The 26,697-nt window shown below is 55.1% G+C and overlaps 3 protein-coding genes across 6 annotated transcripts; 2 read left to right on the top strand and 1 right to left on the bottom strand.

Moving 5' to 3' along the window:
• The first annotated feature begins 1,213 nt into the window (after positions 1-1,213).
• ATXN7L2 (ataxin 7 like 2) lies at positions 1,214-9,804 on the top strand. Of its 2 annotated transcripts, XM_043575777.1 has the most exons (11): positions 1,214-1,360; positions 3,277-3,342; positions 3,505-3,609; positions 4,014-4,221; positions 4,525-4,811; positions 5,404-5,486; positions 5,839-6,089; positions 6,885-7,083; positions 7,227-7,348; positions 7,839-8,634; positions 9,651-9,804. In XM_043575777.1, exons 1-11 carry the CDS (start codon positions 1,234-1,236, stop codon positions 9,663-9,665), a joined length of 2,259 nt encoding a protein of 752 aa, XP_043431712.1. In that variant the 5' UTR covers positions 1,214-1,233; the 3' UTR covers positions 9,666-9,804. The 2 variants fall into 2 exon arrangements, with proteins under 2 accessions (XP_043431712.1, XP_043431711.1); XM_043575776.1 differs by having other exon boundaries at positions 1,218-1,360; positions 7,839-9,804.
• A 104-nt stretch (positions 9,805-9,908) lies between these two features.
• LOC122480894 (probable transmembrane reductase CYB561D1) lies at positions 9,909-16,810 on the top strand. Of its 2 annotated transcripts, none has more exons than XM_043575780.1 (3): positions 9,909-11,373; positions 11,909-11,946; positions 12,527-16,810. In XM_043575780.1, exons 1-3 carry the CDS (start codon positions 11,226-11,228, stop codon positions 13,028-13,030), a joined length of 690 nt encoding a protein of 229 aa, XP_043431715.1. In that variant the 5' UTR covers positions 9,909-11,225; the 3' UTR covers positions 13,031-16,810. The 2 variants fall into 2 exon arrangements, with proteins under 2 accessions (XP_043431715.1, XP_043431716.1); XM_043575781.1 differs by having other exon boundaries at positions 9,909-11,240.
• A 3,752-nt stretch (positions 16,811-20,562) lies between these two features.
• Positions 20,563-25,947, bottom strand: AMIGO1 (adhesion molecule with Ig like domain 1). 2 transcript variants are annotated; one of them, XM_043575778.1, is made up of 2 exons: positions 25,820-25,947; positions 20,563-25,353 (listed from the first exon to the last, which is right to left on the bottom strand). In XM_043575778.1, the coding sequence occupies exon 2, from the start codon at positions 25,286-25,288 to the stop codon at positions 23,807-23,809; it is 1,482 nt and encodes a 493-aa protein (XP_043431713.1). In that variant the 5' UTR covers positions 25,289-25,353; positions 25,820-25,947; the 3' UTR covers positions 20,563-23,806. The 2 variants fall into 2 exon arrangements, with proteins under 2 accessions (XP_043431713.1, XP_043431714.1); XM_043575779.1 differs by having other exon boundaries at positions 25,754-25,884.
• Positions 25,948-26,697: the final 750 nt, after the last annotated feature.

The following is a 26,697-nucleotide window of genomic DNA, read 5'->3' on the forward strand; positions in this document are numbered from 1 at the left end:
GGTACTTAAACCTTCCCTGGGTGAAAATGAGAAGAAAGTCTGAGGTCTTGAGGTCACAGACCTTGACTTATTTGCCTCCAATTTGGTTTCCCTTTAGCTTAAGAAATTAATATGGGGTGAGGTGTGAGGAGTTGAAGAGGGAAAAGAGAACTAGTATCTCTTTTCTGGTGTGATGCGGGGGAGTAGGCTTTTGTCTCTTGATTGTGTGAGGGTGGGAAGAAATGTTATCAGCTGAGAAGAAGAAAGAGAATGATTAAGGTATTTTCCAGGCCACAGCAAGGAAAATGACAGATCTGATGAGAAATCTCCCTATGCTGAGGCTCTGGTAGCAGCCCTTCCAGCAGAGAAAATATTCATTAGAAAAAGAAGCCAAAGTGATGGATGGAGTCGGGGTCCAGCCAGGGTTTGGGAAGAGGCGGCACAGGGTATCGATCGCAGTTCTCAGGAGGAGAGAAGGATCAGCAGAGATGCCGCAAACACCAGCAGCCTCGGGGCCACCCCAGTTCCGGGGCTGGCTCTGGCTCGGAGATAGCCTTCTGTCATCCTGACAGGTGATCTTGATCAGCTCATCTAGGTCCTTCCAAACCCAGACAACGCCACTCCAACCCTCTGCCCTGCATCAGGGCAGCGTGGGTTTCCCACAGATGAAGCACAACACGGTAGACGAGGACCCTCCCCCCCCCCCCCAACCCTTGTGTCCTTCAGCGCATCCTACAGACTCCCTCCCCTTGCCCTTCTGATTCACAGCGCCCACCTCCCTGCACCTACCCTATTCGATCTACTGGGGAGCGAAGTCGCTTCTTGACCGCCAGCCCGGGAAGGGGCGCCAGCCAGCTGGCGGAGACACGGCTTAGAGGGGCGTCTTGGGCAGAGAGAGGTTTGGGGCTAAGGTGTGTATGCAGTGAGCTTGGAAGAGTGGGCTGGTAGCACAAAGAATGTATGCACAAGGGTTAGGAGAGGAGGTCCTGGGGCTTTGGTCTCTTTGCCCCCCGCATTTGTGCATTTTGCAGGGGCTTTTGCAGCAAGCACGGTAGGCAACAGCACGCCCTCCAAGACTACATTTCCCAGAAGGCTACGCGGGAGGGAGAGTGAGGGGCAGGCAACCTGTGCTGCGCTTGCGCAAAGAGTGAGCTGGAAAGGTGGGAGGGAGAGGGGAGGCGTGCCCGCGGCGGGGCTTGGGGGGAGGGGGCCGCGCGGCGGTGGCGCCGGGGCGGGCGCGCGTCCGCGGCGGTGATGGCGGTGCGTGAACGCGCGGCGGCAGCAATGGCCGCTCTGGAGCGGCGGGTGCCGAGTCTCGATGACTTCGCGGGACAGAGCTGGAGCTCGTGGGTGGAACGGGCCGACCTGCCCGCGGCCGACGGTGAGTGAAGCTCCCCTAGAGTCCGGGGACCCCATCACTGTCTCCCCTCCCCCTCTCCGGGCCCCCGCCAGCAGAGGGGAGCCGCCGACGGGAGCCGCCGTCCGGCTCCCCGGCCCCCCAAACAAAGGACCCGCCGGGTCCTAGTGCCCGCCTGCTCCGTCACCTTCGCGCCTCCGGGTCCTAGCGCCGGCTCACAGCCCGCAGCCCACCCTGCCCACCTCTGCTTCTGCCGGTGCCCAGTACCTGCCCCCACATCTGCTTGCCTTTATCTTTCTCTTCGCCTGCTGTCCTCTAGCTTCCGCCCCTCCTGCACCTGCCTAGGGCTTTCCCCGTCCGCAACAGTCCTCTCCACGTGTTTCCCACGCACCCCACTTCTGTGCCCCCCTCCCAACCCCCCTTGTTCTTTCGCCTTCTGCCCCACACCTCCTGCTCCTCCTCGGCGTTTGCCTGCCGGTTACAATGCTACTGGACACCCCCCCCCCCGCCCCCTCCGCATTAGTTCGTCGGTCCATCCATCAATCCATCCTCCCTTCCTCCCTCCTTTCGTCCATCCATCCCTCTCTGCCTGCAACCCTCAGTCCTTTCCCGGGCCTCTTGCCCTCCCTCTTGGCTCTCTCCCCTGACCCCCACCTTCTCTAGGCCCCTGAGTGCCTTTAGTAAGGGGGCTGACAGCCCCTTCTGCTGATCTTTGTCTCCTGGGCCCCAGGGGGCACCTGGCCTCGTGGCCTTTGGGGTGACAGCAGGCATCACAGCCCTGAAGAAGTTTGCAAGTGAGAAGAGGTGGAGGAGGAGACCGCATGGAGCGGTCTCTGATGACACTTGTTCTCCTCTGAGACATCCGACTCCCAGCTCAGTTCTGCCCATCACTGCATTTAAACGGACTTAAGAGTGGGAGCTGCCCCTTGTCTCTTGCATGCCTAACCCACTACCCCTCATATCTGGAGATTATGTAAGACTGTCAGCGATCTTCTCATCCTAGAAAGGGGCAAATCTATTAGTAGGTGTTAGAAGCACATCTAAGTGGAAGCCCAGGCTACCCCAGGACTGCCCCATGCTGGGTGGGCAAGGATGGGGCCATTGTCAGGGTCTGGGTGCTTTGAGAACCGGAAATGGAATCAGACGGGTTTGGTGACTCAGAATTGATTTTTTTTTTCCAAGGGACAGGGAGGGGGCGTAGAGGAGGGGAGGGGAGAGGAGTGAGGTAGGGGGATGGGGGAAAGAGCTGCTTTGCACAGCTAAGATGTTTTTGTCATCAACCCAGAAACTGAGGTACAAGGGCAACCCTTGCCCAAAGCCCTCCTAAAGAGGGGAGGGGCTTGCATAGCTGACCAAGGGGACTTTGAAGATGCCGTAGGACCCCCAATACAGCAGTTTCTGTGCTCTGTGACCATCCTGTCAACGCAGGACCTGAGAAGCTGGGTGTAACTTTGTCAGTGCCATGGTAACCCAAGTGGAACAAAATTGCATTCATGGGGATGGAGTCCTAGGAGAGTATATGTTTGGTATGGCACAGAGTTGCAGAAAGGACCCATCTAAGAAATCTCAAGAAGGGTATAGTAAAATATGCTAAGGATTGTTTCTCATTTAAATGGGGAAGCAAGCCCAGAAGGAGATCATATTTACCCACAATCACTCAGCTAGTCAGCAGTGGAACCCTGACTTGCACCTTGGAGTGAAGGGTCCATAGGAAAGGTGCCAGGATCCCTTCTAATGGAATTAGCTCATTGCAGAGGTAGCAGGTAAAGGAAGAATGGGCGCTTGAAAATGACCCACTGAAAGCTTCTCCAAGTGGTCCTGAGCACCAGGAGCTTGTTAGGGAGTGTGGGCTTCCTACTGCTTGGCTGCCAGTGCTGGTTGGGTAGGAGTTGGGGCTTCTGGGGTAGGGGTGGGCCTTCTGAGCTGTGTTTCTCCTCCAGGGGCTGAGTTGGAGGAGAGTAACAAAAACACAAAGAAGTTGGATGCCATGACCCTCATTAAAGAAGGTGGGAGTTGACACACATTAGGGCTGGGACCTGGGGCAGATGGGGGGCTGCGAGGGTGGGGGTGGGGAGGGTATCTTCTGAGTGGGGGTAGGAGTGCTCTCTGATCTTACAGGGAAACCCTGGGATCCCCAGCCCCAGTGATAAGGACTTCTGTCATTGCAGACATGTCCATCTTCGGGCACTGCCCTGCCCATGACGACTTCTATTTGGTTGTGTGTAACCACTGCAGCCAAGTGGTGAAGCCTCAAGCTTTCCAGAAGCACTGCGGTGAGGGGCGCCCTAGGGAAGAGATAGAGGGAACAGGGGAAGGTGGAGCACGGAACTCTGAGGACAGGGTCAGTTGGGAGGTCACGTGGGTAATAGGGGATGGCGCTGGGGATCAGAAGGTCCTGGGGGCGGTTTCAGAGGATTGTGGCAGGTCAGAGTGATTGTTTGAGCAAAATTCTAGCATCTGGTGGAATTAGAGGAAGAGCTAAAAGGTTCAAGAAATTGGATCCTAGAATTTTTGAGTCTTGAAGGCTCAGATTCAGGTGGGAAGACGGCAAATTTAAAATCTAGTCTTGGGAAAGTCCAGAGTTTGTATTGTGAGTCTATGAGCAGGGCTAGGAGGTTGGGGAAGGAGGCAGTTGATATCACTCACCTCGATTACTCTCTCCACCTCCTGGTGACAGAAAGAAGACATGGGCCCCTCAGCAAGCTTTATGCCCGGGCCCCACCCCCACCTCCAGCCCCTGCCAGCTCTCAGAAATGCCATGTAGTGAATGGGCAGGGCCCAGCTTGTAGGGCCCCAGGTTCCACCAAAACCTCCAGGGAGAAGGGCCAGGGGTCCCGGAGCCGTGGCCACCAGCCTCCTGATAAGACACAGAAGGACAACCTCTGGTAAGGAGAGGCTGGAGACTCCCTGAGACCAGCCTTGACCCTGACCCTAGCCCAGGGAGGGATTAACACAAATGCAGGCAGCTGTGGGGCCATGGGCACTGCTCACAGCAGGAGGCAGCCAGCTCTCTCTGCCGCTCCCTTCCATATGTTCCAAGGAATATGGGGTCCCCTTTTCCCATGTTCTGCACCCCTGCTGGAGCCCACCCAAATTCCAGGGCTGGGAAGGAGATGGCTCTGGGCTAGAGTCCAGGGCCCAGGCCCAGCCCCCCTGCCCCCCAGCCCACACCCTCTCTCCATATGTAGCCTTTTCGTGCCTGTGGTGAATCTGGAGAAGATGTCCAGTCTCCCGAAGCCCGATGGACACGGAATCAGGGTGGCCCCGCCCTCTGCTTTCCTCAGCCAGCCTGGCGGCCTCACCAAGGACTCCCCTGGAAAAACCCCCATGGCAACCCCTTCTAAAGAACCTCCTGGGAGAGAGAGCATCGAGATGACCCCCAGCGAGGGCCCCAGTCACCGGGCTGAAGGCAGCCCCCCTGAAAAGGAGCCTGGTGGGGCCAGACTGCCCCCCAAAACCCACCGGAAGATGGCTCGTAAGTAGTCATGATCTTGGGGGTCAGGAAGGTAGAGTGGGAACCCTTTTGGACTACTTTGTCCTTGGACCTGACAGAAAAGGGTCAGGAACGAGTGGGCCCGGCCATCACTGGTTGCAGGGTACGGGAGCCCATGGTCACCCCTTGATGTGGACACGTGCTTAAACTCCTTGCTTTCTAGGAAGGCTCTCTCCAGCCCAGGTTTCCTGATCAAGGCTAAGGGAGCTTATGCCCAAGCAGGGCATCACCCTGGGCTGTTGACCTTTAGCTCTTTTCTCACCTAGATCCAGGGCACCCGATCGCTCCCACAGCTGGTTTCTCTGGCATCCCACATACCTGTGGCTGCTTTTGTTTCTTGATATGTGTTGCCCTGTTTTGGACTTGGCATTGCTAAAAGGAGGGCCTGGGCTGGGCATGGGGATGGGGATAGTTCTTTCGCCCAGCAGGGAGCTGCTGGTGCTGGGAGGCGTTTCTCTGGGAGGCCGCAGCCCTGGACTTGACCGCCAGAGGCTCTTGTGTCTCAGGCCCAGCTCTCCCTAGGCCTTACCATGGGAAATGGCCATGGGGTTCACAGGAACTGTTTTCCCCACAGGGAAGGAGTGCGACCTCAACAGGCAGTGTGGGGTAATAAACCCAGAGACCAAAAAGATCTGTACCCGCCTGCTAACCTGCAAGGTAATCCCAGTCCCACCGCACCGTGAGGGACAGCACACACACAGGTCCTGGGCAAGGAGAGAAACCACAGCGTTAGCCAAGATCCAGCTCAGGGGGTGGGAGTAAAGCCCCAGTGAAGCAAGGGGAGAGGAGGCTGTTCTCAGTGGGCCCGCGGTGGAACAGTAGGTAGGGGTGGCTTCCAGATTGCCCCACTCCAATGGAAGGTTCTGGTCCTTTGGGGGAGTGAAACAAAGACACACAAATACACCCACAAACATACAGCCCCCTTCTCCACTTGCCCAGGCTAGAGCACACTGCTGCCTCTTACTCCTGCTCAGCTCACACCCCCTCCCCACCCTTGACCCTATTCTAGATCCACTCAGTGCACCAGCGCCGGGAGGTCCAGGGCCGAGCCAAGGACTTTGATGTGCTAGTGGCAGAACTGAAGGCCAACTCTCGCAAAGGGGAGTCTCCCAAGGAGAAGAGCCCAGGGCGCAAGGAGCCCACTCTTGAGCGCCCCTCCCAGGAGCCCCCCTCTTCAGTCCAGGTTGTGGCAGCGGCCGCCCCCAGCAGCACCTTCTCTGCTCGCGCCAAGCAGACCTACCCATACTGTGCACTGCCCAGGTAAGTACAGATCCAGTCCCCCATCTGGGGACACTTGGTCTGAAACCATCAGGGACCCCGGGAGATCGACCCAGGGAGTCTCACTCTGCCCTGAGTTGGGGGGATACCTGGGGACCCCCAGCAGTGGTGTGGAAGTAGGGGACTACCTGCTTCTAACCAAGCATACTGTAGTACCTCAGCCTCTGTGTAGCTTGCCAGTTACAGTACCTGGGATAAAAACATTTTCCCAGCTGCTTCTGACAGGCCAAAACTTGTAACTGGGGAACCGAAAGGGTCAGGGTCCTGGGTGAGGCAGTCCTACTGTATTCATTCACTGGCCCCTTCGTGTGCAGAGGCTGCGCTGGAGCCCTGGGAGAGCCTGCCTTGCCGGAAGGAGACACACGCATCTCTGCCTGTAACACAGGGGGCAGACGTGAAACAGGCTCAGCTCACAGACAGGCTCATGCAAGAAGGGGGTTGAGAGAATTGACTGGGCTGACCAGAGCTGGGTGCAGTTAAGCTCAGAAGATTTTCTGGAGGAGGCAAATCTGGAGCAGATTCCCCACCCCCACCCCCACCCCCCAGGAGGCAGGGCCTGGGAAGTGAAGGGGCTGGGGAGAGGATCCCTTGGGAGCTGTGGCCCCTGACCTTTCCGGCTCTTACAATGTGAGCTCTGTTGTTCCCTCCCTTCCTGTCCTCCTTCCTCTTTGTCTGATTGCCCAGCAGGGTATCTGCCCTGGCGGTTCAGGGACACCCCCACCCCGACCCACTCCTGTCTCAGTCTCATCGCCCTCACATCCCCTTTGGCCCTTCCAGGTCCCGGGCCTCCTCTGAGAGTGAGTTGGATGATGAAGGTCCCTGTGGTGGTGATGGGGACCCAGGCCTGTTCCCCTTTCCCCTGCCCCGGGGTGGGGCCCAGGCCTCCAGCGAGGAGAGTGAGGAGGAGGGGACATCTGACGACCTCCACCTCCCCCCTGACTGCCATTATGCAACCCGGCCCCCGCGGCCACAGGCGGTAAGGACCTGGGGCAGGGACCTGGGGTGGGGGGTGGCCCAGCCCTCCTGGCCCACAGTGCGGGGAGGAGGTCAGATCCTTTGTACAGGAGCCCTCCCTGCATCCCAGGCCCCGCTAACCACGGACCTTCCTTCTGCCTCTAGTTCTGCACGTTTGGGAGCCGGCTGGTGAGTCCAGGATGCTACGTGTTTAGCCGCCGGCTGGACCGGTTCTGCTCAGCACTGAGCTCCATGCTGGAGCGGCACCTCAGCTCACACATGTGGAAGTGAGTCTCTCAGGCCCAGAACTTCCCTCCCTAGACCTCAAGCCCCAGACATACGTGAGCTTCAGAAGCCCTAATTCTTCTCACATACCTATGGATGTGGTTCGGCGTTTGTCGGGAAGACCCCAGATAGAAGGAACAGGAGGCGGGGAAACTTGGCAGCCTGAAGCTGGGCTAAGGCAGGGCATGGGTGGGCAGTCTGGGAGGGAACCCCGACTCTTAGCCATCACTTCCAGTACCTCTTGGGTGACTAGGGATAGGGGATGTCCAAACTGAAATTTGAAACGAGGTTATTAATGGGTGTGTATACTAGTTCATTCCTGCTTATCCCTGTGCTGTCTTCCTAACCCTCAGTTCCAGTGTCTCCCAGCAGATGGCAGCAAGGCCGGGGCTCTGTGGGCCATCTCTAGGTGGGGCGGAGAGACTGGTGTATGTCGGAAGGGAGGGCCTCTTGTTTGCTTGGCATCTCAGTGGAGCTCTCTCTCTGCTGTAGGAAGATCCCACCGGCGGCTGAGCCTCCATCCCACCTTGTCAGCTCCGCACTCGCTGCTCCCCTGAGCCCATCCTCTACTGGCAGCTGCCCCCGCCTTCCAGGCCCACCCCTCAGACCTGCCTGCCCAGCCTCCACGCCCCCCGCCAAGGACGGCCTTGTCCCCAGCTACCCTACAGGCTCCCCCAGTGTGGCAGCTGCCTGCAGCCAGGCGGAGTGCATGGGCGGGAGCCAGGCCATCACCTCACCACTGCCTGCCAACACGCCATCCCCATCCTTCAGCAAACTCCCGCCTTCGAAGGCCAGCAAGTCGTCCAAAGGCAAGGATGGGGCTGAGGTGGAGGCCCCTTCTCGAAAGCGAAAGTTATCACCAGGCCCCACTACTTTCAAACGGACCTGCATCCTGGATCCCCCTGGAAAAGGCAAACCCTCTGGCTGCCGGGGCCTCTCGGCCAAGACTAAAACTGCCCTGGGTATGGGGCTTAATGGGACAGTGGGGCCAAGAGTGAAGCGGGCAGGGCCCCTGGACTGTCGGGGTTCCCCTCATCAGCCCCCTACTCCAGTCAAGGCTTCTCAGCTGGACATCCGGGGAGCGGCTGGACACCCAGCCAAGGCCCTGCCAACCAATTGCCTCTCTGAGGAGGAGGTAGCCAAGAAGCGGAAAAACCTGGCCACTTACTGCCGGCCAGTGAAGGCCAAGCACTGCCAGGCTGGCGCCCCTGCTGATGCGGCCTGTTCTGTGCGCCGCAAGAAGCCGGGTCCAGCCATGGCCTTTGAGGAGAAGTGTTCTACACTGAAGGTACCAGCCCAGCTCCCTGAAGAGCATGGGCAGGGAAAAGTCAGGATGGACGAGGGTAGAATACACAGTGGGGACCTGACACAGAGAAGGTGCTAAGTAAATGTTTGTGTAGGGAAGGGATGAAAGAGGAAATTGAGACAGTTCCTGGGCCATCTTCTCTAGGGAGAGGTAGGTCAGCTCTTCGAAAGGTAACCTAGCTTTTGTTTGATGGGCCTCCCTCTATCTCCAGCCCTCTCCCTTGAGCTAAAGAGATGCTGCCTCTCCCCTGCCCCGACACCTGCTTCTGTTTTAATCAAAGGGCCACTTTCTGAATTGGCTGTGGCCTTCACACCAGGAACTAGAGCTACCTCTGTCCCCTGAAGGAAAGGCAGTTGGACTCCATGAACTCTGATGGGAAAGGTTTGGGCAATGGGGTGGAGTCTGGGTTGCCAAGCTGTGGCCCGACATGCTGGGCAGCAGGGTGGGCAGGCTGGTCCAGTTCTTTGGTTCTGCCTCTGGGCATCAGGGCATGCAAGGGCAGGAACACCACCCAAGGTCCACATACGTGTATGCGTCCACCTTGCACATGTGCCCACTTCCGGGTTTTCAGGGGCTAGGCGGGTTTTCCAGGGTTTCTGGTAAAGCCAGCAGCCAGGTTTATGTGCCTCTTCTGATGGCAGCCCTGGAGTAGCATTATATGGGCTATCCATTTGATCTCAGCCAAGAGGGACTTACTGGCGGTGAGACAGGGGATGCCCTTCCGGTTCAGGCACGGGCCAGACGTGTACCAAATCCTCTGGTACCCATATGAAAGGGTTTGGGGCAGTGCCCCACACGTGTGTGCATGTGCATGGGTGTTTTCAGGCTGTCCCTGTTGGGCTGGCATTCATCTCTCCCTTCACCCTTCACCCGGCTTCCCTCACCAGCCCAGCAGGAGAAAAGCAAGCTTTAGCTCCAATGGTCCACACAGTGCACGGGTAGGAGGCCTGCTAGGCCCCCCAGCCTGACCGTGTCTCTTGCCTCTTGTCTTCCTGCAGTCTAAAGCCCATTAACAAGAAAGTGCCTGCCCACTGCGATGGAGCCGCCAGCACCTCCTCCCCTCCAGATCCGGGCCCCAGGCTGCTGCCGCTTTTTATAACTTTATATTATTTTTTTTAAGAAAAAAAAAAAAAACTCTTTAAAATACCTCAAGACTGTCTCCCTGTTCTGTTGCTGCTAAGAAAATGTAAAAACAGAAACGTAGAAAAGGAAGGAAAAAGATGTAATAAAATGAGTGTCCTTGCTGTCCCCATCCGCACCCCAAGAGGCCAAGATGATGGGCAGCCAGACTCCAGCTCCCGTCTCTTGCCTGCAGATGTCTCTTAGCTCTTATATTTTTGTCCTTTTAAACAATGTGGAAATGGCTGGGGTTTGTGTCATGGGGGCAGTCTTCTCTTCAGATAAGATGATGAGGCATGTCGCTCTGAGTGAGCAAGGCTAGCCAGAGTCTTTACCCCAGAGATGACTCCAGTCATCAAGGGAAACTTGACGGGGTGGGGAGCCACACCTCCGGCTCTACTCTCAGGTCTTTGCCCTGAACCTCTGCGGGAGTCAGCTAGGGCCCTTCTCCAGTCTTTCAGCCTCCATCCAGTCCTGGGCCTCCATCCCATCTCTGAATTATTGCCTCAGTCTCTTCAGCTGTTCCTGCCCTTCCCGCCTCTCACTAGCAGCCTTATTTTCTCAACCACTCGGGGAGCTCGAATTGAGTTGGTAACTGCTCTAAGGATGTCTGTGATTTCTGTGGGACAGCCTGTTTTGGTCTCTCTGTCCGTAGCCTGTGGGTTTGCCCTTCAGGAAGGGATAGGGTCTCTCCCAGGTAGGCCTCCTTAAGGTGAACCACACCTTTTTGGAGGCAAGAAGGGGAAGGGTATGATCACTTACAGAACTTCTGGTGTGGGAGGCAGCAGGAATGTGGGAGGACCTGGTCCCTCAGGATCACCTGGCTCCCCAGGACTGAACAGATGGTGTGGAGGTGGGAAGGGCTGCGTGTGCCCTAGTTCTTCCCTTTATCTCACTGGAGACTAGTGCATGTCCCTCCTTTGGTCCTCAAACCTGAACTCACCAGGCACAGGGCACTATTTTTTGGCCTTGTCCTTTCGGTCTCTTTGCTTTTAGGCGGAAAAGACTCTTATTCCCTTAACAAGCCAGAAGAAGGGATGGCAGGAGGGTGTAGGCAGGTGGAGAAATCCAGTGTTTCTAGAAGACTGTTCAAACCACTGGTCTCACGCTCTTGGTTCAGTGTACGAAGTTTGTGATTGGGGTTTGGGTGGAATCAGTTACCATACGTGTAATTTCCACAGGCTACTTGAGGCGTAAGTCCTTGTGGACAGAAAGGTGCAAATGAGGTTGACCGAAGAAACCAGGCTGGTCGCCTGCTGTCGGGTCCCCTTCTGCCCCCAGGGCTCCCTAGGGCCGACGCGCTTTCCCCCCAGCCCACAGAGGGCGCTGTGGGCGAGTCCGCCGTACTGCCGGCGGCGGCCCGGGGAGGGGCCTCTCCCGCCGTCGCGGCCGCCTCCGCGATCGCAAACCCGGAAGACGCGCTCTAGCAGCTGTGAGTGTGCGCCGGCCCGGCCATGCAGCCCCTGGAGGTAGGTCTGGTTCCCGCTCCAGCGAGGGAGCCGAGACTGACCCGCTGGCTGCGGAGAGGCAGTGGGATCTTGGCGCACCTGGTGGCTTTGGGCTTCACCATCTTTCTGACTGTGCTGTCCCGGCCGGGAACCAGTGAGTGTGCAAGGCGGGGCGGGGCCAGGAAAGGGGGCGGAGCCGGGATGCTGGACGAGCGGCGCCTGGAGCGCTCGGAGAACTGGCGTGGGGACCCCCGCAGTGGTGGGGGGAGGCGTACTGTGGAAGGGTAGTAAGGGCGTGGTGGGGCGGGTCCCCGGGAGGTGGGTCCTGGAAGGATCCGACTCTGGGTGCTGGGGTGGAGAGGCAGACACTGAACTGACCTCAGCTCATCAGAAGCAGAGACCCTCATGGAGAATACAAGCAAAGAAGACCAAGGTCCATTCTAGGACTGGGCTAACAGCTGCGAGGTGCCGAATGGGGAACACAGGCCAAATCGATGTATATTTGTCCCCTTAGTTGGTCATCGTAAGGCCCCTTGACTGCTCCACTTTGCACGGAGCTCCTGATTCGTGATTGGAGCTGGGGATAGTACACTGACCTTTCCCCTATAGCCAGATTTTTTGGGCTCCAGCCAGCCACAGGGGCAGAAACAATGGTGCCCAGCCGTCAGTCTGTTCTCTTTGATTCTTAGGTCTTTTCTCCTGGCACCCTGTATTCATGGCCTTGGCGGTGAGTTTGGGCTTCTTTTCTGCAGCTGATTCGTTAGAATATGCCCGTAGGGAAGCATCCAGCCTTCCGAAGGCGTGCAGCCTTTCTGAGGCTCAGAGAGGTGGGGGAAAGAGCAAGGGCCCCATCTTTCCCTGCAACCTATGATTGGGAGACATGAAGGGCCGGGCTGTAGTTAGTATCAAGTGGTTGAAGGGGGTTGGGAGAGTATGGAAGATGTATCTTTCTCCCCTATGGTCTGAAAGGAGGAAGTAGTCCAATCACCCCCCCCCCCCAACACCCCTATCCCCTCAAAGTTCAGGAACTTGCTAAAGATTTGCTTAATATTGGTCAAGAAGTGGGAATCATTGCCTGTGGAGGAGGAGGAGGAGTAGGGCATGGATGTCGCCTGAGTGATAAAACTTCCACTCGAGTGTTGATTCTCCATTGTGCCCAGAAATCCTGACCTGTGATGTAGGAGGTCCTGGTGGGAGTTCTTTGGCCTCCACCCTTTGTACTCCCTGTTTGGATGTATGAGAGCACCCCTTTTTTCTTAGGCCTCCAAGCTGGCCTGAGGCTCACGGGCCCTCTCCTGTGTTCACAGTTCTGCCTCTGCATGGCTGAGGCCATCCTGCTCTTCTCGCCTGAGCACTCCCCGTTCTTCTTCTGCTCCCGAAAGGCTCGGATCCGACTCCACTGGGCAGGGCAGACCCTAGCCATCCTCTGTGCAGCCCTGGGCCTGGGCTTCATCATCTCCAGCAGGACCCGCAGTGAGCTGCCCCACCTGGTGTCCTGGCACAGCTGGGTAGGCGCTCTGACCCTGCTGGCCACTAGTGGTCAGGCATTATGTGGGCTCTGCCTCCTCTGTCCTCGAGCAGCCAGAGTCTCAAGGGTGGCTCGCCTCAAGCTCTACCATCTGACTTGTGGACTGGTGGTCTACCTGATGGCTACAGGAACGGTGTTCCTAGGCATGCACTCAGTGTGGTTCCAGGCCCAGATCAAAGGTGCAGCCTGGTACCTGTGCCTGGCACTGCCCCTCTATCCGGCCCTGGTGATCATGCACCAGATCTCCAGCTCCTACTTGCCAAAGAAGAAAATGGAAATGTAAGTTCCTCTGAACTTTGAATGTAGGTGGGACACTTGCCTTGGACTTAAATGTTTCCTCTGGTGACCTTCAAGGGATCCACTTCAGAAGTGGTAGGATTTTTGTACTTCTTAGCTGGGCCAGGGGCCACAGAAACCCAAACTGCTATTGCTGACGACGATTCAGGGGGCCCAAATGGGGAAATATACTGGGTGCAAGTGGAAGGTGATGGCGGGGGGGGGGCCTTGGTCCTGAAGCCTCCACTCTTGATGGGACACAGAAGTGTTGGGCGGCGGCGGTGATGTTGTTGGCAGTCATTTCTTGCCTGTGCTCCTGATGGAGGGTTGGGTTACGGTAACTTATGAATGAGCACAGTGGCTCTTTGGGTCTGTTGGAGACAGCAGTGTGGAGAGACCCCATGGGTTATGGTTCCTGTAGGTTCTAATGTGCAACCTTAGGCAAGTCACATGCCTCAGGACCTCAGTTTCCACATCTGTGTCATGGGTGAGTTTCTAAACAATCTCCCAATATTCAGTGTCTGTCAGGTTGATGTCACAGAACACTCTCCCCGCTCTGGAACGGTGGCTGGACCACTAAGCAGACTCAGGTTGTGATTCATACATTTGTTATTCTCTTATCCCTCTGAAGGGACAGGTCTGTCTTTGTGGACTTCCAGGAATCTGTGCCAATTTGGCTCCTGGACTAGGGCACAGAAGGTCAGGCACTGTGGAAAGAAGGGTCCCATGTGAGGCTCTTTTGAACTCCAAGACAGTAAAGGCACTAAAGTCACTTTAAAGCTTTTGAAGGAGCAGAAGGGCATTGGCCTAACCAAGCCTATGGCTCCTGGCTGGGCGTCTTAGCTCAGTTAAGAACTTCCTTCAGCCCACCTCAGAATCTGGGCTTGAGGGCTGCGTGTCATGGGTTCGCACCTTCCCCGACATGTATTCTCAGTGGCAAAGCAGTCCTGAGCTTCTCATGTTCAGCCCTTCCTAGGGCTCACATTCTTGCCTTAGCACATAGCTTTATGTAGGTATTCTGAAACTTTTAGAACAAACTAAGAGCTAAGGAAGAGGGGTAGGGCTTTTCTGATCTAGGGAAAACAAAGTCTCCCTGGTCCCTTTCTCAGCTAAGCTTTTCTCAGTTGCGGTCTCTTGCCAGCTCTTTGGTCTAGGAGGGGGCTGAGTTTGTTGCCAGTTGGCAAAAAAGGGCCGGGTCCTCTTCCCTGCAGAGACCCCTCCTTGTTCCAAACTGAAGCTAGTTCCCCAGACCATTCTCAGTGGTGAGGGCTGGATGCTGACTGGTTAACTGTGATCTGGCTTGGTCGCAGAGATGGGACCTCCATAGATCATGACAAGGACTGAAGATGGCTAAGCCAGAAAAGCTGATGTTGAGGCAAGTAAAGACAGCTCAGGGGATACTCTGGGAGGTCTGGGTATAGGGGCTGGAGCTCCAGGTCCCAGGAGCAGGGCAGGCGTTCCTAGATGGCAATAATTTAGATGTCCCAGGTCTTCCTAAGATGTAAGAGCTTCCTGTCTGGGTGGTTCGGAAGCAAGGAGGTTGGTATGATTTAACAGTCCAGGAATTGGGACTGCGAGGGCACAAGCGTCCTCTGAGTGGATCTCATTGGGTCAGATGGCACCTCCAGGAGCTCTCCAGACCCAGAGCATCTAAAGGGGGTCTCTGCTGTTCAGAGGGTGATTATACCTGTCTCATTGTCTGCTCTTCTCTCTCAAACTACCCAATGTGGTCTGAACTTGGAGAAGATGGTTCCTGGGGCATTCTTCCCCAGTGTCACTTGGATCAGGGACTCCATCTCCTCTCCCCCTGTCACAGCCAGTGCTGGGAGTCCCATCCTGTCTACAGCAGGGTGACAGGGCCGGTGAGGTTCACCAGCTTCAGCGAGCCAAGCAGGCAGCGCCATAAAGCCTGAGCCTGCCTGAGGTGTTGCCTCCTCCCAGGTGGTGCGGGGGCTGGTGGGCGGGCGGGCAGGCGGGCTGACAGCCGGCAGTTTGCGTGGGCTGTGCCAGCTGATGTCTATTCCCAGCCCTCGGAGGAAGGGGGAAGTCATTTATATTCTGCAGGAGGAAGGGGCGCCAGCTGTCACCTATCTGACCAGGAGGCCTGGAGGGCAAGGGCACAGGGCCGAGAGGAGGGCACAGGTGGTCTTCTGCTTAGCCTGACTGCAGTATAGGGAGTAGGTCACCAGGAGGAGCCCTTCTTCCCGGTTGGCCAGGTTGTGGGGGGACTTCCGCCCCCCTTCTCTGAATCCCATCACCACCTGCCCTCACATCCTGGGCCAGCAGCTGGACAACCATTAGACCTCAGTGCCAGGGCACTCTTCCTCCAGCTGGGAAGAGGTAGCTGCCTGCTACATATGCCTCCTGCTTGTGTGTTTCCTCCTCCCTACACCCTCTGTTACCCCCACCTCTCTTTATCTCCCCATCTGGGATATTAGCTGGGCTCCTCAGCAATGAGGCAGAAGCCTTGGGGGAAGAAGCGAATGTCTACCCTTTTGCCCTTGTTCCCTGGCTAGGGAAAGCTGCTAGTAGTCAGCCTGTACTGTCTTTTTAAAAAAAAGCCAGGGTGCTCAAATAAAAAAAAAAAAAAAAAAGCATGTCATTTGCACAAATTTGCATATCAGGCTCACTAAGACTTGATTCCAAATATGATATTTTAAACTCAACCTTGAGGACATTAGAAATGTAGATGTTTTTTGTAACCAAATCCAAATGGTAACAGGATTACCAGTCTGGGTTCAGACCCCTCCCCCAGCCCCCATCTTTCCCGTAACCACTCCCCTTGAGCCCCACCAGAGCTGGGGTTGGTGTTGAATGGCAGGAGCCCTGTGTCTTGGGGAATTAATTCTTCCAGCCTCACCTTCTTGGCTGTTCAGCTGCATCAAAGGTAGGCCGCCGCCCCTTGCCAGCCTGTTTCTCCTCTCCCTAGCATCTCACAGGGCAGACTGCCCATCCCAGTCCCTGACACCGGCCTGTCCCTTCTTTCTCATTGTCTCCACCCTTCCACCCCCGTGCATGGCTGCTCTGGGTCTTGTTTTTCAAACCTCACTGTGGGAGATCTAGGCATCTTCCCTGAGCCAGCTGGCTGCTGTGCCAAGGCTTGTTCAGAGTTAACAATAATCATTAGCTGCACAGTGCTGGGGCCTTTCAGCTCCAGGGCTCTAGGCACTTGCAGGCTGAGTCAGCCAGCCTTCACCTTCCCCCTCCTTCTGGGCAGCTAGAGTGTAATGGAATGGGGAGGGGGTGGTCAGAGTCTCACTTCCTAACCATGGCTTGAGGCTGCTTTCCTTTGGGAGTGGGCCTTGAGCTTCCTCTGGGTATATTACTAAGGCCTTTTCACCTGACAAAGATCAAGACGGGAACACAGCGTAGGCTCTGCTGAGAGTGGCAGTGGCCGTCATTGACCCTGAACCTCCAATACTCCTGTCCTTCCTTCTGTTATCTGTCTTAACTTCCAGAGGACACCCCTGGTCCTGATGCCCCAATCTCAGCATTTCTGGTGGCCCTTTGCAACCTTAGGGAGCAGGGAGGCTTCTGGGGTAGTGCTCCACTCTTCCCGTATCCGGTTGACCTAAGAGCCTGTGTATCATGCAGTAAAAAGCACATTGACCTGGGAACCAGGAGGGCTGCAGTCTACATTTGCTCAGCTCCTAACACTGGTGTGGCTGTGGGCAAATCACTTACTGTTTGACCTACCTCACAGGGATGTTGTGAGGGTTTGATGAGAAAATGCATGTTAACAGGCATTGGAAAGTCCAAAGTATTAAATGTAAACAGGTTGATAGTATGTTCTTGTCCTTGACTCTTTCATTCAGCCTGGCTCTGGGGTTGATGCTTCTTTTATAGGGAGGCGATAAACAGTTACAGCTAAGATGCTTAGAGGACCCAAGTCCCTGGCAGCTTGTGTCGTCAGCCATCCCGAGAGCACACACACATTTCTTCCTTCTAGATGAAAGGTCAGCTCTCATCCACTCCTGTCAGGAAAGCCACTAAGCCCGGCAAAGCCAGCCCTAAGTGCTGCTGGTTTCAAGGCATGGGGCTGGTGTAAATCCGGAAATCAGTGCAGTTGTTCCCTCATCCAACCTGAAGTTCCTGGAGCTGGTCTGTCTGAATCTCTCCTACCTAATTCTGCACTTCTGAGGGAAAAGTGGAGCAGGCAAGCCAGGGAGGCAGGAGCAATAGTAACGGACACAACACCGCCACCCTGACTCTCTGGTTTCCCCTGTAGCCCCAGGCTGAGCAAGGCCTGCCTCAGGCCCTCGTGCCCGGCACTGGAGATGTAGAGCTGACACGCGGCCCCTAGCTTGTTCGTAGTTTTTTCTCTTTCCTCGTTACAGGCTCTTGGAGTAGGATCACAGTCCCCTCCTCAAAGGACTTTATTGGAATTAAAACACACACACACACACACACACACACACACACACACCCCATGACAGCAGTTCTATTTAAATGTCAAATTAGGGGAAGGATACTTTCCATTCCATTTGAGAACTGCCAGCAGTCTGCTGGGAGTGCACAGAGAGAGGCAGGAACAACAGCAGTGCAGAGGCTCCAGTATTCAGTTTTTTATCTCAATTTTTTTTTTTCTATCCTGGGATCCAGCAGTGAGACACTAGTCAGGCGTTGTGGGCATAGCCTGAGCAGTTCTCACCAGCACAGGCACAGAGCAAATATAGGTGACATACAGGAGGACAGGGCCCCAGAACTGCCCTGGTGGGTGTTTTGAAGTAGACAGTCCCCAGCAGTGGGCTAAGCTTAAAGCAGACCCAAATTACATCCAGTAAGAAGCCTTCCCCCTAGATATCCACCCAGAAGGCTTGGCTAGTCACCAATGTGTAGGGAATAAGAGTTCCAGTTTTTAATCTACCCGCTATTGTCAGAATTTCCCAGATGATTTTTTTTTAACCTCTGCTAAAAGCAGATTAAATAGCTACTTCAGGCCATTCTGTGGTACCAGAGGATTCAGCTCTTTGTCTCACTGAGTATACATGAGGGGCCCCCAGCACCCCTCTCTTTTTTTTTTTTTTTTCCAACGTTTATTTATTTTTGGGACAGAGAGAGACAGAGCATGAACAGGGGAGGGGCAGAGAGAGAGGGAGACACAGAATCGGAAACAGGCTCCAGGCTCTGAGCCATCAGCCCAGAGCCCGACGCGGGGCTCGAACTCACGGACCGCGAGATCGTGACCTGGCTGAAGTCGGACGCTTAACCGACTGCGCCACCCAGGCGCCCCTGGTACCCCTCTCTTTAAAGCAGGTTGTGAGTTATCTCACCGGGCTCAGGACTGAGCTGGGCCTTTCTAGCTAGACCCCACCCAAAGCAAACTGGCCAAGTGAAGGAGCAGTGGGAGGTGAGGGAAAAGCAGCACCTACTTCTGTCCAGCTACAGTGCTTCCCCCTCCCTCCCCGTGTGCCTACTTGCATGTACACACACACGCACACACACAAACACACACGTGCATATACACACCCCTAACTTAGGGGCCAATGACTCTCACCTTATGCATGCCAGTGCTGTAGGGTGCCTGGAAGGCTCCCTGCAAGGCTCTGTGTCCTGGCTCACAGAAAAATGGTTCTCAGACTGTGGTTCCATGCCCTCTATGTGTGGGACAGTAACCACACTGACACAGACTAGAAGGCCTCAGGGCAGATCTAAGTATCTTTGCCACTTGGTATTTCCTACCTGACAGCATATAAGCCTGATGAAGGGGCTTGATGAAGCGGCTGCATTAGCCTTCCTCTCTCAAGCCCCAGGAAAGGACGCATCTGGCACAGGCTCACTGTAGCCAGACCAGAAAAGCCAACCTTCCTACTGTATAGGCCTGAGCCTTTTCTACATTGTGGATGAGGAAAGGAGCTTCACGGTGGCTTCCTGGGAGACACGGTAAGTGCTACAAGAACTACAACTGCAGAAGGGAAGGAGGTGAGAGGTCAAATGGAAAGGAGAGTAGGCTGGCCAAGGCAACCGAACTTTCTACTTCTGTTGCACAAGGCAACTGTCCTCTTAGCCTCCACCACTCCGCCGAAATGCCACCTAAGAGGAGCTGAGTGCTACAAGACATGGTAGACAAAATTGCACATCTTGGCCAGAATCTTAGGGAACTTCTTGTGGTTTGGGGATGGGGGGTGTGGGGCTGAGGTGCAGCCATGGCCTTGGGAGGTAGGAGAAGGGAGCACCACAACTTTGCAGGCTCAGAGACAGGGCTTGGCACAGGCCATGACAGAGCGGGGAACTCCCAGCAGTCTTCCCAGACCTGTTCTCTTTACCAGCGTCCCCTTCTTGGCCAACCTCAGCCACAGCAAAAGCTGCTTTGAAAAGATGAAAAAATGCTATTTAAATGTAGACTGTGGGGGCACTCTGGCATCAACATCTGCCATTGCGCTGACTGCCAGCGCTGATTTGTCTGATGTAGCTGGAGTGAGATGTCTCCATCTCTTCACCACTTTGGTTGTTCCTCATGAAGAAAACAAGACAACTTTCCAGACAGCGGAGGGCTGCCCTCTGGCCAAGATTTTATCAATGTAGGAAATTAGGTAATGATTCAAATTCCTTTTTTCTCCTTTATACCATCTCCTCTCCCCTTTTGGAATCTACCCCGACAATCCCCTTCCAGAAGTACCCAGAGAGTACCCAAAGAATTTGCCTGTTCAGAGTTTAGTAGAATCCAGTCCAGTAGAATCCTGATAGATTGTGTCTGTACCAAGAACCTGGGGTTGCATTTCTCTGTTGTATGCAATGCCCAGGACACGCTAAACTATCTGTGAATATTAACTTGCCCATTCGATGAATATACTTTTAGCTGAACTTAGTTACCATTTACAGCATGCAAAAATACAGGTAATAATCAAAATACTGAAACTGAGCTGCTTTCCACCAATTCTTCTAATCTAGTCCAAGTGTTTTCCATAGCACGGTTAGTAGGCTTCATCCAGACTTTTAAGAAAACTCTGTGGGGAGGCAGCCCTCCTCCCCAGGGATCTAGGAAGACTTCATTATCTATAGGCTGTAGTCTCAGGTAAAGGAATTTCTAAACTCTCTCCTGCTGGTCAGTGGCATTTCTTTTGAGAATCCTATCAGGTTGGGAAACTATGGTCTGCTGGCCAAAATCAGGCCACTGCTGGGTTTTGTATGGTCTGTGAGCTAGTAAGAGTTTTAACATTTTTAAATGGCTGAAAAAACTCAAAAGCCATGTTAAAATTATGTGAAATTCAAATTTCAATGTCTGTAAATAAATTTTTACTAGAACAGAGTCACAGTCATTAGTTTATGTACTGTCTATGGCTGCCTTCCTATCACAATGGCCCAACTAAGTAGTTGTAACAGAGTGTATGGCCTGCAAATCCTAACGTATTTACCATCTGGCTCTTTACAGAAGGAGTTTGTTGACCCTGGTCTATTTTCATGCCTGGATGTGGATTCTACCCTTGCCTTTATAATAGCATTTAAATACCTCTCCTTACTTAGGCCACATACTTCTGAGGTAGAGAAAGCCCCACCCACAGGCTGAAAAGATAAATAAAGCAGTCACAGACTATGCCAGAACAGAGACTCAAGCCAGGTTTAATGATCATAGTCTAGTGTCAGAGCCCAGAGGCTCCAAGGTCTGCCAGCCTGGATTGTACATAAGTGGGAGGGATAGGATCCCGGACTGGGAGGCCTGCTTGCTTTGCCAGCAGGGCTACGAGGAAGTACAGAGGAAAGAACACACAGAAAATTGGTATCAGTCGGCTTTACTGTCCCCAGCTGAGTGTACTCTCTCCTGGCCCCTTCCTAGGAGCCCCATAAATACAAGCAAAGAAAAAAGATCACAAATAATCACATAGACAGATTGTAGAGCCCTGTCATATTCTGTCTCCAGGGACAGCTGCTTCCTGGGAGACATGTCTCGTTTATGGGTGCAGGGTGGGGGGAAGGGAGGAAGTGATTTCTCAGCCTTTTCTTATAACCAGACCTGGCAGTTTCCTACACAAGGTTCTAGTGAGCTCATATATACTGAATACCTAATCCCCCAAGTAGAAAGCTGCCTTTGGGTTCTATCAACTGAAACCATGGGAAGAGGCTAATCGGTTCAATCTCTTGGTGGGGCAGCTAGGCACATCTACCAGTCTTTCAAATGAGGGGCCTACCTAGTGGATACAGTAGGGATACAGGGCCTTACGAGGGGCCTTTTCCTGGTCCCTAAACTGGGTAGGACTTATGAAGAGAATGGCCCTCTTAGTCCTCAGGAACTCAGAATGCTCTAGAAGGCCAATTTCATTTGACTTTTAAAGATTTTCAGAGCCCTAGGTGGTGCCTAGCGGGAAATTGCAGCATGGAGATGAAATTTTCCCAGGTTCCCTAATAAGTCAGAGGAGGGATGCCTGGTTCCTATAGCTCCATTAACAAAATCCCCAGAAGTCCCTGGAACATAACCAGACAAGTTTTCCTTCATGCGCCTGTCTTTCTGGGGCAGTTAACACAGGGAGAACAACTTCTAGCTGCTTGCTCCCCTGCCAGTTTCCTTCTGGGTCTGTCATTGACCTAGTTATACATTTATTTCTCACATACATGGACTTTCATCCAAGGAAGGTTTCGGAGGGGTCTGAAGACCCAGCTAGCTCCTCATGGGCCCTTCTCCCCAGGTGCCCTGACCTGTGGTTCTCCTAACCCCAGCCTTTGCAGAGAAGTTATTTGGTGCCAGGGAGATGTGGGTAAAGCTTCAGGGAGTTCAGAAATTAAAAGTACAAGAGTTGGTATTTGGGGAGCCTGGCGCAGTCACTGTCTCTCCTATGGGATACAAAAGCTGTGTGCATGAAGCTGTGAGCATAGGCGGAACCCACTCTGACAGGGGACGTTAGTGGGGACTGAAGAATCACTGTCCTGGTGGAAGTCAAGGTGCTGGTGTGCATGCGTACCTATAAGCGTGCATACCTAGGAGCATGCAAGTACTTGAGGGAAAGGCTGCACCTCTCCCAACAAACGAGGTTACTAATTAAAGGACGGACAGCAGTCTTGACATCCCAGGCACAGACAAAGGGAAGATGTTGCGTTCCGGTCCCCTTTCCCAATCCCAACAGGCAGCAGGAGTCAGGCCCTCCTAGCAAGCAGCCCTCACCCACAGGTCGATGACACCTCTTGGAACCTAAAAAGCAGGTCAGAAAGCTAGAAGATCTGGAGGACTTCCAATGGACAGGGGACTTGGTTGGGAGAAGGGAAGACACTGAAAAAGACCAACATCAGAGGACATTTTCACCTGTGCCCTGCTGGTCCCCTTGCCAAAGCTCAGAGCACCCATCTCCCAGGGCCTGCAGTATAGTCAAGGGGCACAGTCATCTCCAGACCCAAAGTATTCTGCAGCCTTGGATGGAATGGAATGTTGGGCCTGTTCTTAAGTTCCTCTGGCCTGACCACCACAACTGCACAGACCTCTGGCTGAGAGGGATGGAGGTGGCAGAACTTTCCTTCTGAGAGTTCAGTGCCACTGTCTGTTACACGGTTGCCTAGAACCTTGTGGAGAGGGGCAGAACTCTAAGCTGCACTCCGCCTTGCCATTCTGGGGCAGAATTCCAACCCCTCGGATAATGAAATCCCGTGCTTTGGCTCTGCAGCAGGGTGAGATCTAAGAGAGGCTGCTTTGTCAACACAGAGAAAATACATAACTGGTTCCCTCCATGCCCAAGCACAGTCTAGCCCAGCTGGGGCCAGACTTTCCAGGATTCCTCCCATTGCAGAGCAGTGTATTAGGGAAAACTCAATCCCATCTGAACTTGCTAAGAAGCCTGAGAGAAGAGATGGCAAACACAATATCAGGTACGTCCAGCTGGATGCTACATGATAGAGGCTGATTTACCCTCCTCCGCCTAGTGTGAGGCAGCCCCATATCCCACGTCTGTGGCAGGCACCCATGAAAGCTCTGCCTCTGGCAGCCCCCACCCTGGTCTGACACACAGGTGCTGGGAACCAAATGATAATCAAGGGTTTACCAACCGGGGAATTAGCAAATCTGGAGCTTATCCCCCATCTACAAGTTTTGTGATGGCACGTATGCTGTGACGCAGACCCCCTCCGTTCATGCTGTATCCCTCTGTGCCACTGGTTCCGGGACAAGGGACAGATACCACCTCTCACATTGTTGCCATATCTGACAGGCAACAGGCCAGGCTCCTGCAAAGATCCGTCCATCCAGGACTCATCGGGAAAGAGACGCATTAGTGGGAAACCTCACAATAGCTTTGGGGAGCATTACTGATTGAGGCCTCAGCATTTTCCTGACTCACTTTCCCAAAGGTTTCCAATTTCCCCAGCTGTGAAGTGTGACTTCCTGGCCAAAGAAGATACTACAGCTCTTCCCCAGTGTGGCTCCTATGGAAGATCCCCCCCAACCCCCAGCACACACAACACCGCCGGTGTGGGTGGGCAGAGATAGAAAAAAATTTTTTTCCCCCAAATGATTCTCTTTTAAGGAGCTAGGGATGACCTCAAAAAAGTTTCGGGAATCTGCTCTTCCCCCCGCCCCTACCTCATTCCCACCCAACTCAGACATGCTCTTCTTCCTCCACCGCACTGAGAATTCCCAGGGCTTTGGGTAAGGGTGTAGCACTTGCCTAAGGATTTGACATATTTGAAAATCGTGGCAGCCACACCCTGGTTGAGGTCTATGCCAGCTATTGTACCCATGACCAATTCCCTCACGGTCAGGGGGAACCCACTCCCTTGGGCAGCCAGCCCTCTCTTCCATCCCCTCATATCCTTCAGGGGTGCATTACCTCTCCTGGGGCAGAATCTCCCCACCAACCCATCCTGCTCACACCACAATGGGTGTATCAGAGAAGACCGAGCTGACCGATTCTGGATCCGACATCCTCCGCTGGCCCTTGCCTGTTGCCTCGGGCACTGGCAGGGTGTTGCCTGGCTTCAGCTTGCCATTTTGACCCTGCCCGGGGCCAGCAGGCTCCAGGAAAGCCACCCGCCGGTCAAAACCATCATCCTTGTCCCCACCGGCCATAGGATCGTGATTGGGTGTGGTACTAAGCATGGAAGAGCTGAGGCTGTCTCCTTGATGGCTGGATGGTTTCTCGACACCCCGGCACCAGCATCGGCAAGGGGTTAGGTACAGGTATATGAGGACCAGGACCACACTGAGGATACAGCCCACTAGGGTGGTATAGGCTGTGTTGAGGGTGTCGTGGTGTCCGTGCAAGGTGAAATTATACACTTTCAACTCCACAGACAGTGTCTCGTTGAAAGCCTCCCCCATGGCGTAGCAGGTGTACACACCCCCATCCTCAACCTGCACCTGCTGGAAATGAAGACTGCCATCCTTGGACACGGTCACTGTGCTGTTGGCCACCTCATCTAGCACCCGTTCGTTGCTTGGCGTCACCCACACCTTGGTCATGCCCTGCTGCTTGGTGTCACACTTGATGGTCAAGGTGTCACCCAAGTGGGCTTCCCAGGCACGCTCCTTGTACTCGCTGCAGTTGAGGAAACTCAGGTTGAAGACATTGTGCAGCTTTTTGGAGCTCATACAGTACAGGTCCTCCTGAAAGTCCATCACGGAGCTCAGCTGCCGGTACTGCCAGTGCGAAAAGAGCTGGTAGAGCTCACAGTCACAGTGCAGGGGGTTGTTGTGCAGGTACAGCCCGTTCTTGACCCATGCCGGCAGCTTCTGCAGGTCAGGCAATGGCAAGTTCTTCAGCTTGTTGGAGGAGAGATCCAGGAGTGTTAGTTTGGGTAGCTTGGCTCCTTCCTTAACCAGCTCCAGAGGGAAGCGGGAAATCTGGTTCTGGCTCAAGTAGAGTTTCTGCAGCTGGGTCATGTCGTCGAAGGCGCAGCGGTCCACTGCCATAATATGGTTATTGTAGAGCAGCAGCACCTCCAGCGCTTGTAGTTCACTGAACAGGAACTCGTCCAGTGTACGGAGCTGGTTGGAGGAGAGGTCCAGGTAGCGCAGGTTGGGCACTGGGGAAAAGGCCTCAGAGGAGATGAAGTTCAGGTGGTTGTGGCTCAGCAGCAGGGACTGCAGGTGGATCAGGCGTGTGGGCGTCCACTCCGCCCGCAGGCGGCTCAGGTTGTTGTGGCTGAGGTCTAACAGTGCGGTGTAGCTGGGTAAGGAGTGGGGCACGTTGGGCAGCTGCTGCTTGGAGCAACTGAGGATGTTGCTGGCGCACAGGCAGGCAGCAGGGCAGCTAACCACAGGACGGGCAGCCCTGGCCACCTCAAAGAGGAGCAGGAACAAGGACAGCAGCAGGAGCCAGAGGCCTCGCGGGTCACGCTGGGGTTGCATAGTGTCACTGGGAAGGGCGAGGAAGGCCACCAGCAAGATCTGGGAGGGAGTCACCCGGGCATGTTCTGGTGGGATAAGGAAGGAAGGCTCACTGACTACAGGCTTCAGAGAGACAGCCTGGGTTTGTGGTCACTAGAGCCTCTGAAGGGAGGGACCCTTCCTCCTCCTCCCCCCCCCCCACTCCTTCCCCTCCACCCCAACGCTGGGCTAGAAGAGAGAAAGAGATGCTGGGTAGTTCCCAAGCGCTGTGCAGGCAGTGGGCTCAAAATACTGGGCAGAGGAGGAGGTGAGCACACGGGCCTACCGGGCTGGGGTCACAGGAGTATAGGATGGGGAGTATGCCCGGGATTGTTAGGAGCTGTTGGTTTCACAGGGGTTGCAGCGGGTTTGACAGCAGGGTCAGCGGGGCCTCTGGGGAGGAGCCGAGGGAAGGTCAACAGGGCACCGGTTGGGTAGGGCGCCTACCGACAGGGCTGAGGGTTCCCGGGGCCTGTGGGGGCGGGCTCCCCCCGGCACCGCTGGTCACTGCACCTGCTCGGCAAGGACGTGTCTCAGCCCATGGCGGGTCCGGGAGCTCCGTCGCGGCCTCCCCCGGCGCCTCACCGGCCGGCCTGTCGCGGCGCCCGCCTTACGCAGGCGCCCGCGCCCGGCCACATCGCCTCCCGGGGACTCGCCGGGCTCCGCTCCGCCGCGCCGCCGCCTCGACCGCCGTGCCCGCCAGAGCCCACCGACCACGGCCGCCGCCTCCGGCTCCGCGGGTCCCGCGTGGAGCGGTGCGGGGACCTGGAGACGCCGCGATCCGAGCCGAGGGAGCAGCGTGGGGGCAGCGAGCACCGCGCGCGCGCCCGTCGCCGGAGCCTCGGGGCGCGTGCGCGCGGCGGGGGCGGGGCGCACGTGCGTGTGTTTGTGTCGGAGCCGGACAGGCGGCCGCGCGCCAGGTCGTTCTTTCTCGGAAGGGGGTCCGGGCGGGGACCTGAGGACGGAAACTGTCAGGAAGGGACTCTGTCCCCTAGCCCCTCTCTGACTTCCTCCACCTTCTTTCATTCTCTGCACAGCCCCCAAGCTTCTACCTACCGAAATCTCTCCTAGGGAAACTAGGTCTAGCTGGAATGAATCCGCGGCAACTGACTCCGGGGCAGGAAGCGTCACATGTCTTTTAATCCTACAAATTAAAGAAATCTGGCTCGGCGCCCGCCTGTCAGTGTTGGCGGGAAATTCATTAGTCACGTTCTGAGGTTCCCCACTTCTCTCTCTAGGGCTGTGAAGTCTCAATATTTGGGGGGGGGGGGAAGCTTTGGGGGGAAGAGCCTTGTTTTTGTGTTTGTTTCAGTCTTGCTGCTATTATTCCACGACTCTTGGGGTAACCACTGAAGGATACATTTCCACAGCCTGCAAGCCAGGGAGGTAAA

This window comes from Prionailurus bengalensis, chromosome C1 (genome assembly GCF_016509475.1).
Source record: "Prionailurus bengalensis isolate Pbe53 chromosome C1, Fcat_Pben_1.1_paternal_pri, whole genome shotgun sequence".
NCBI classification, from domain to species: Eukaryota; Metazoa; Chordata; class Mammalia; order Carnivora; family Felidae; genus Prionailurus; species Prionailurus bengalensis.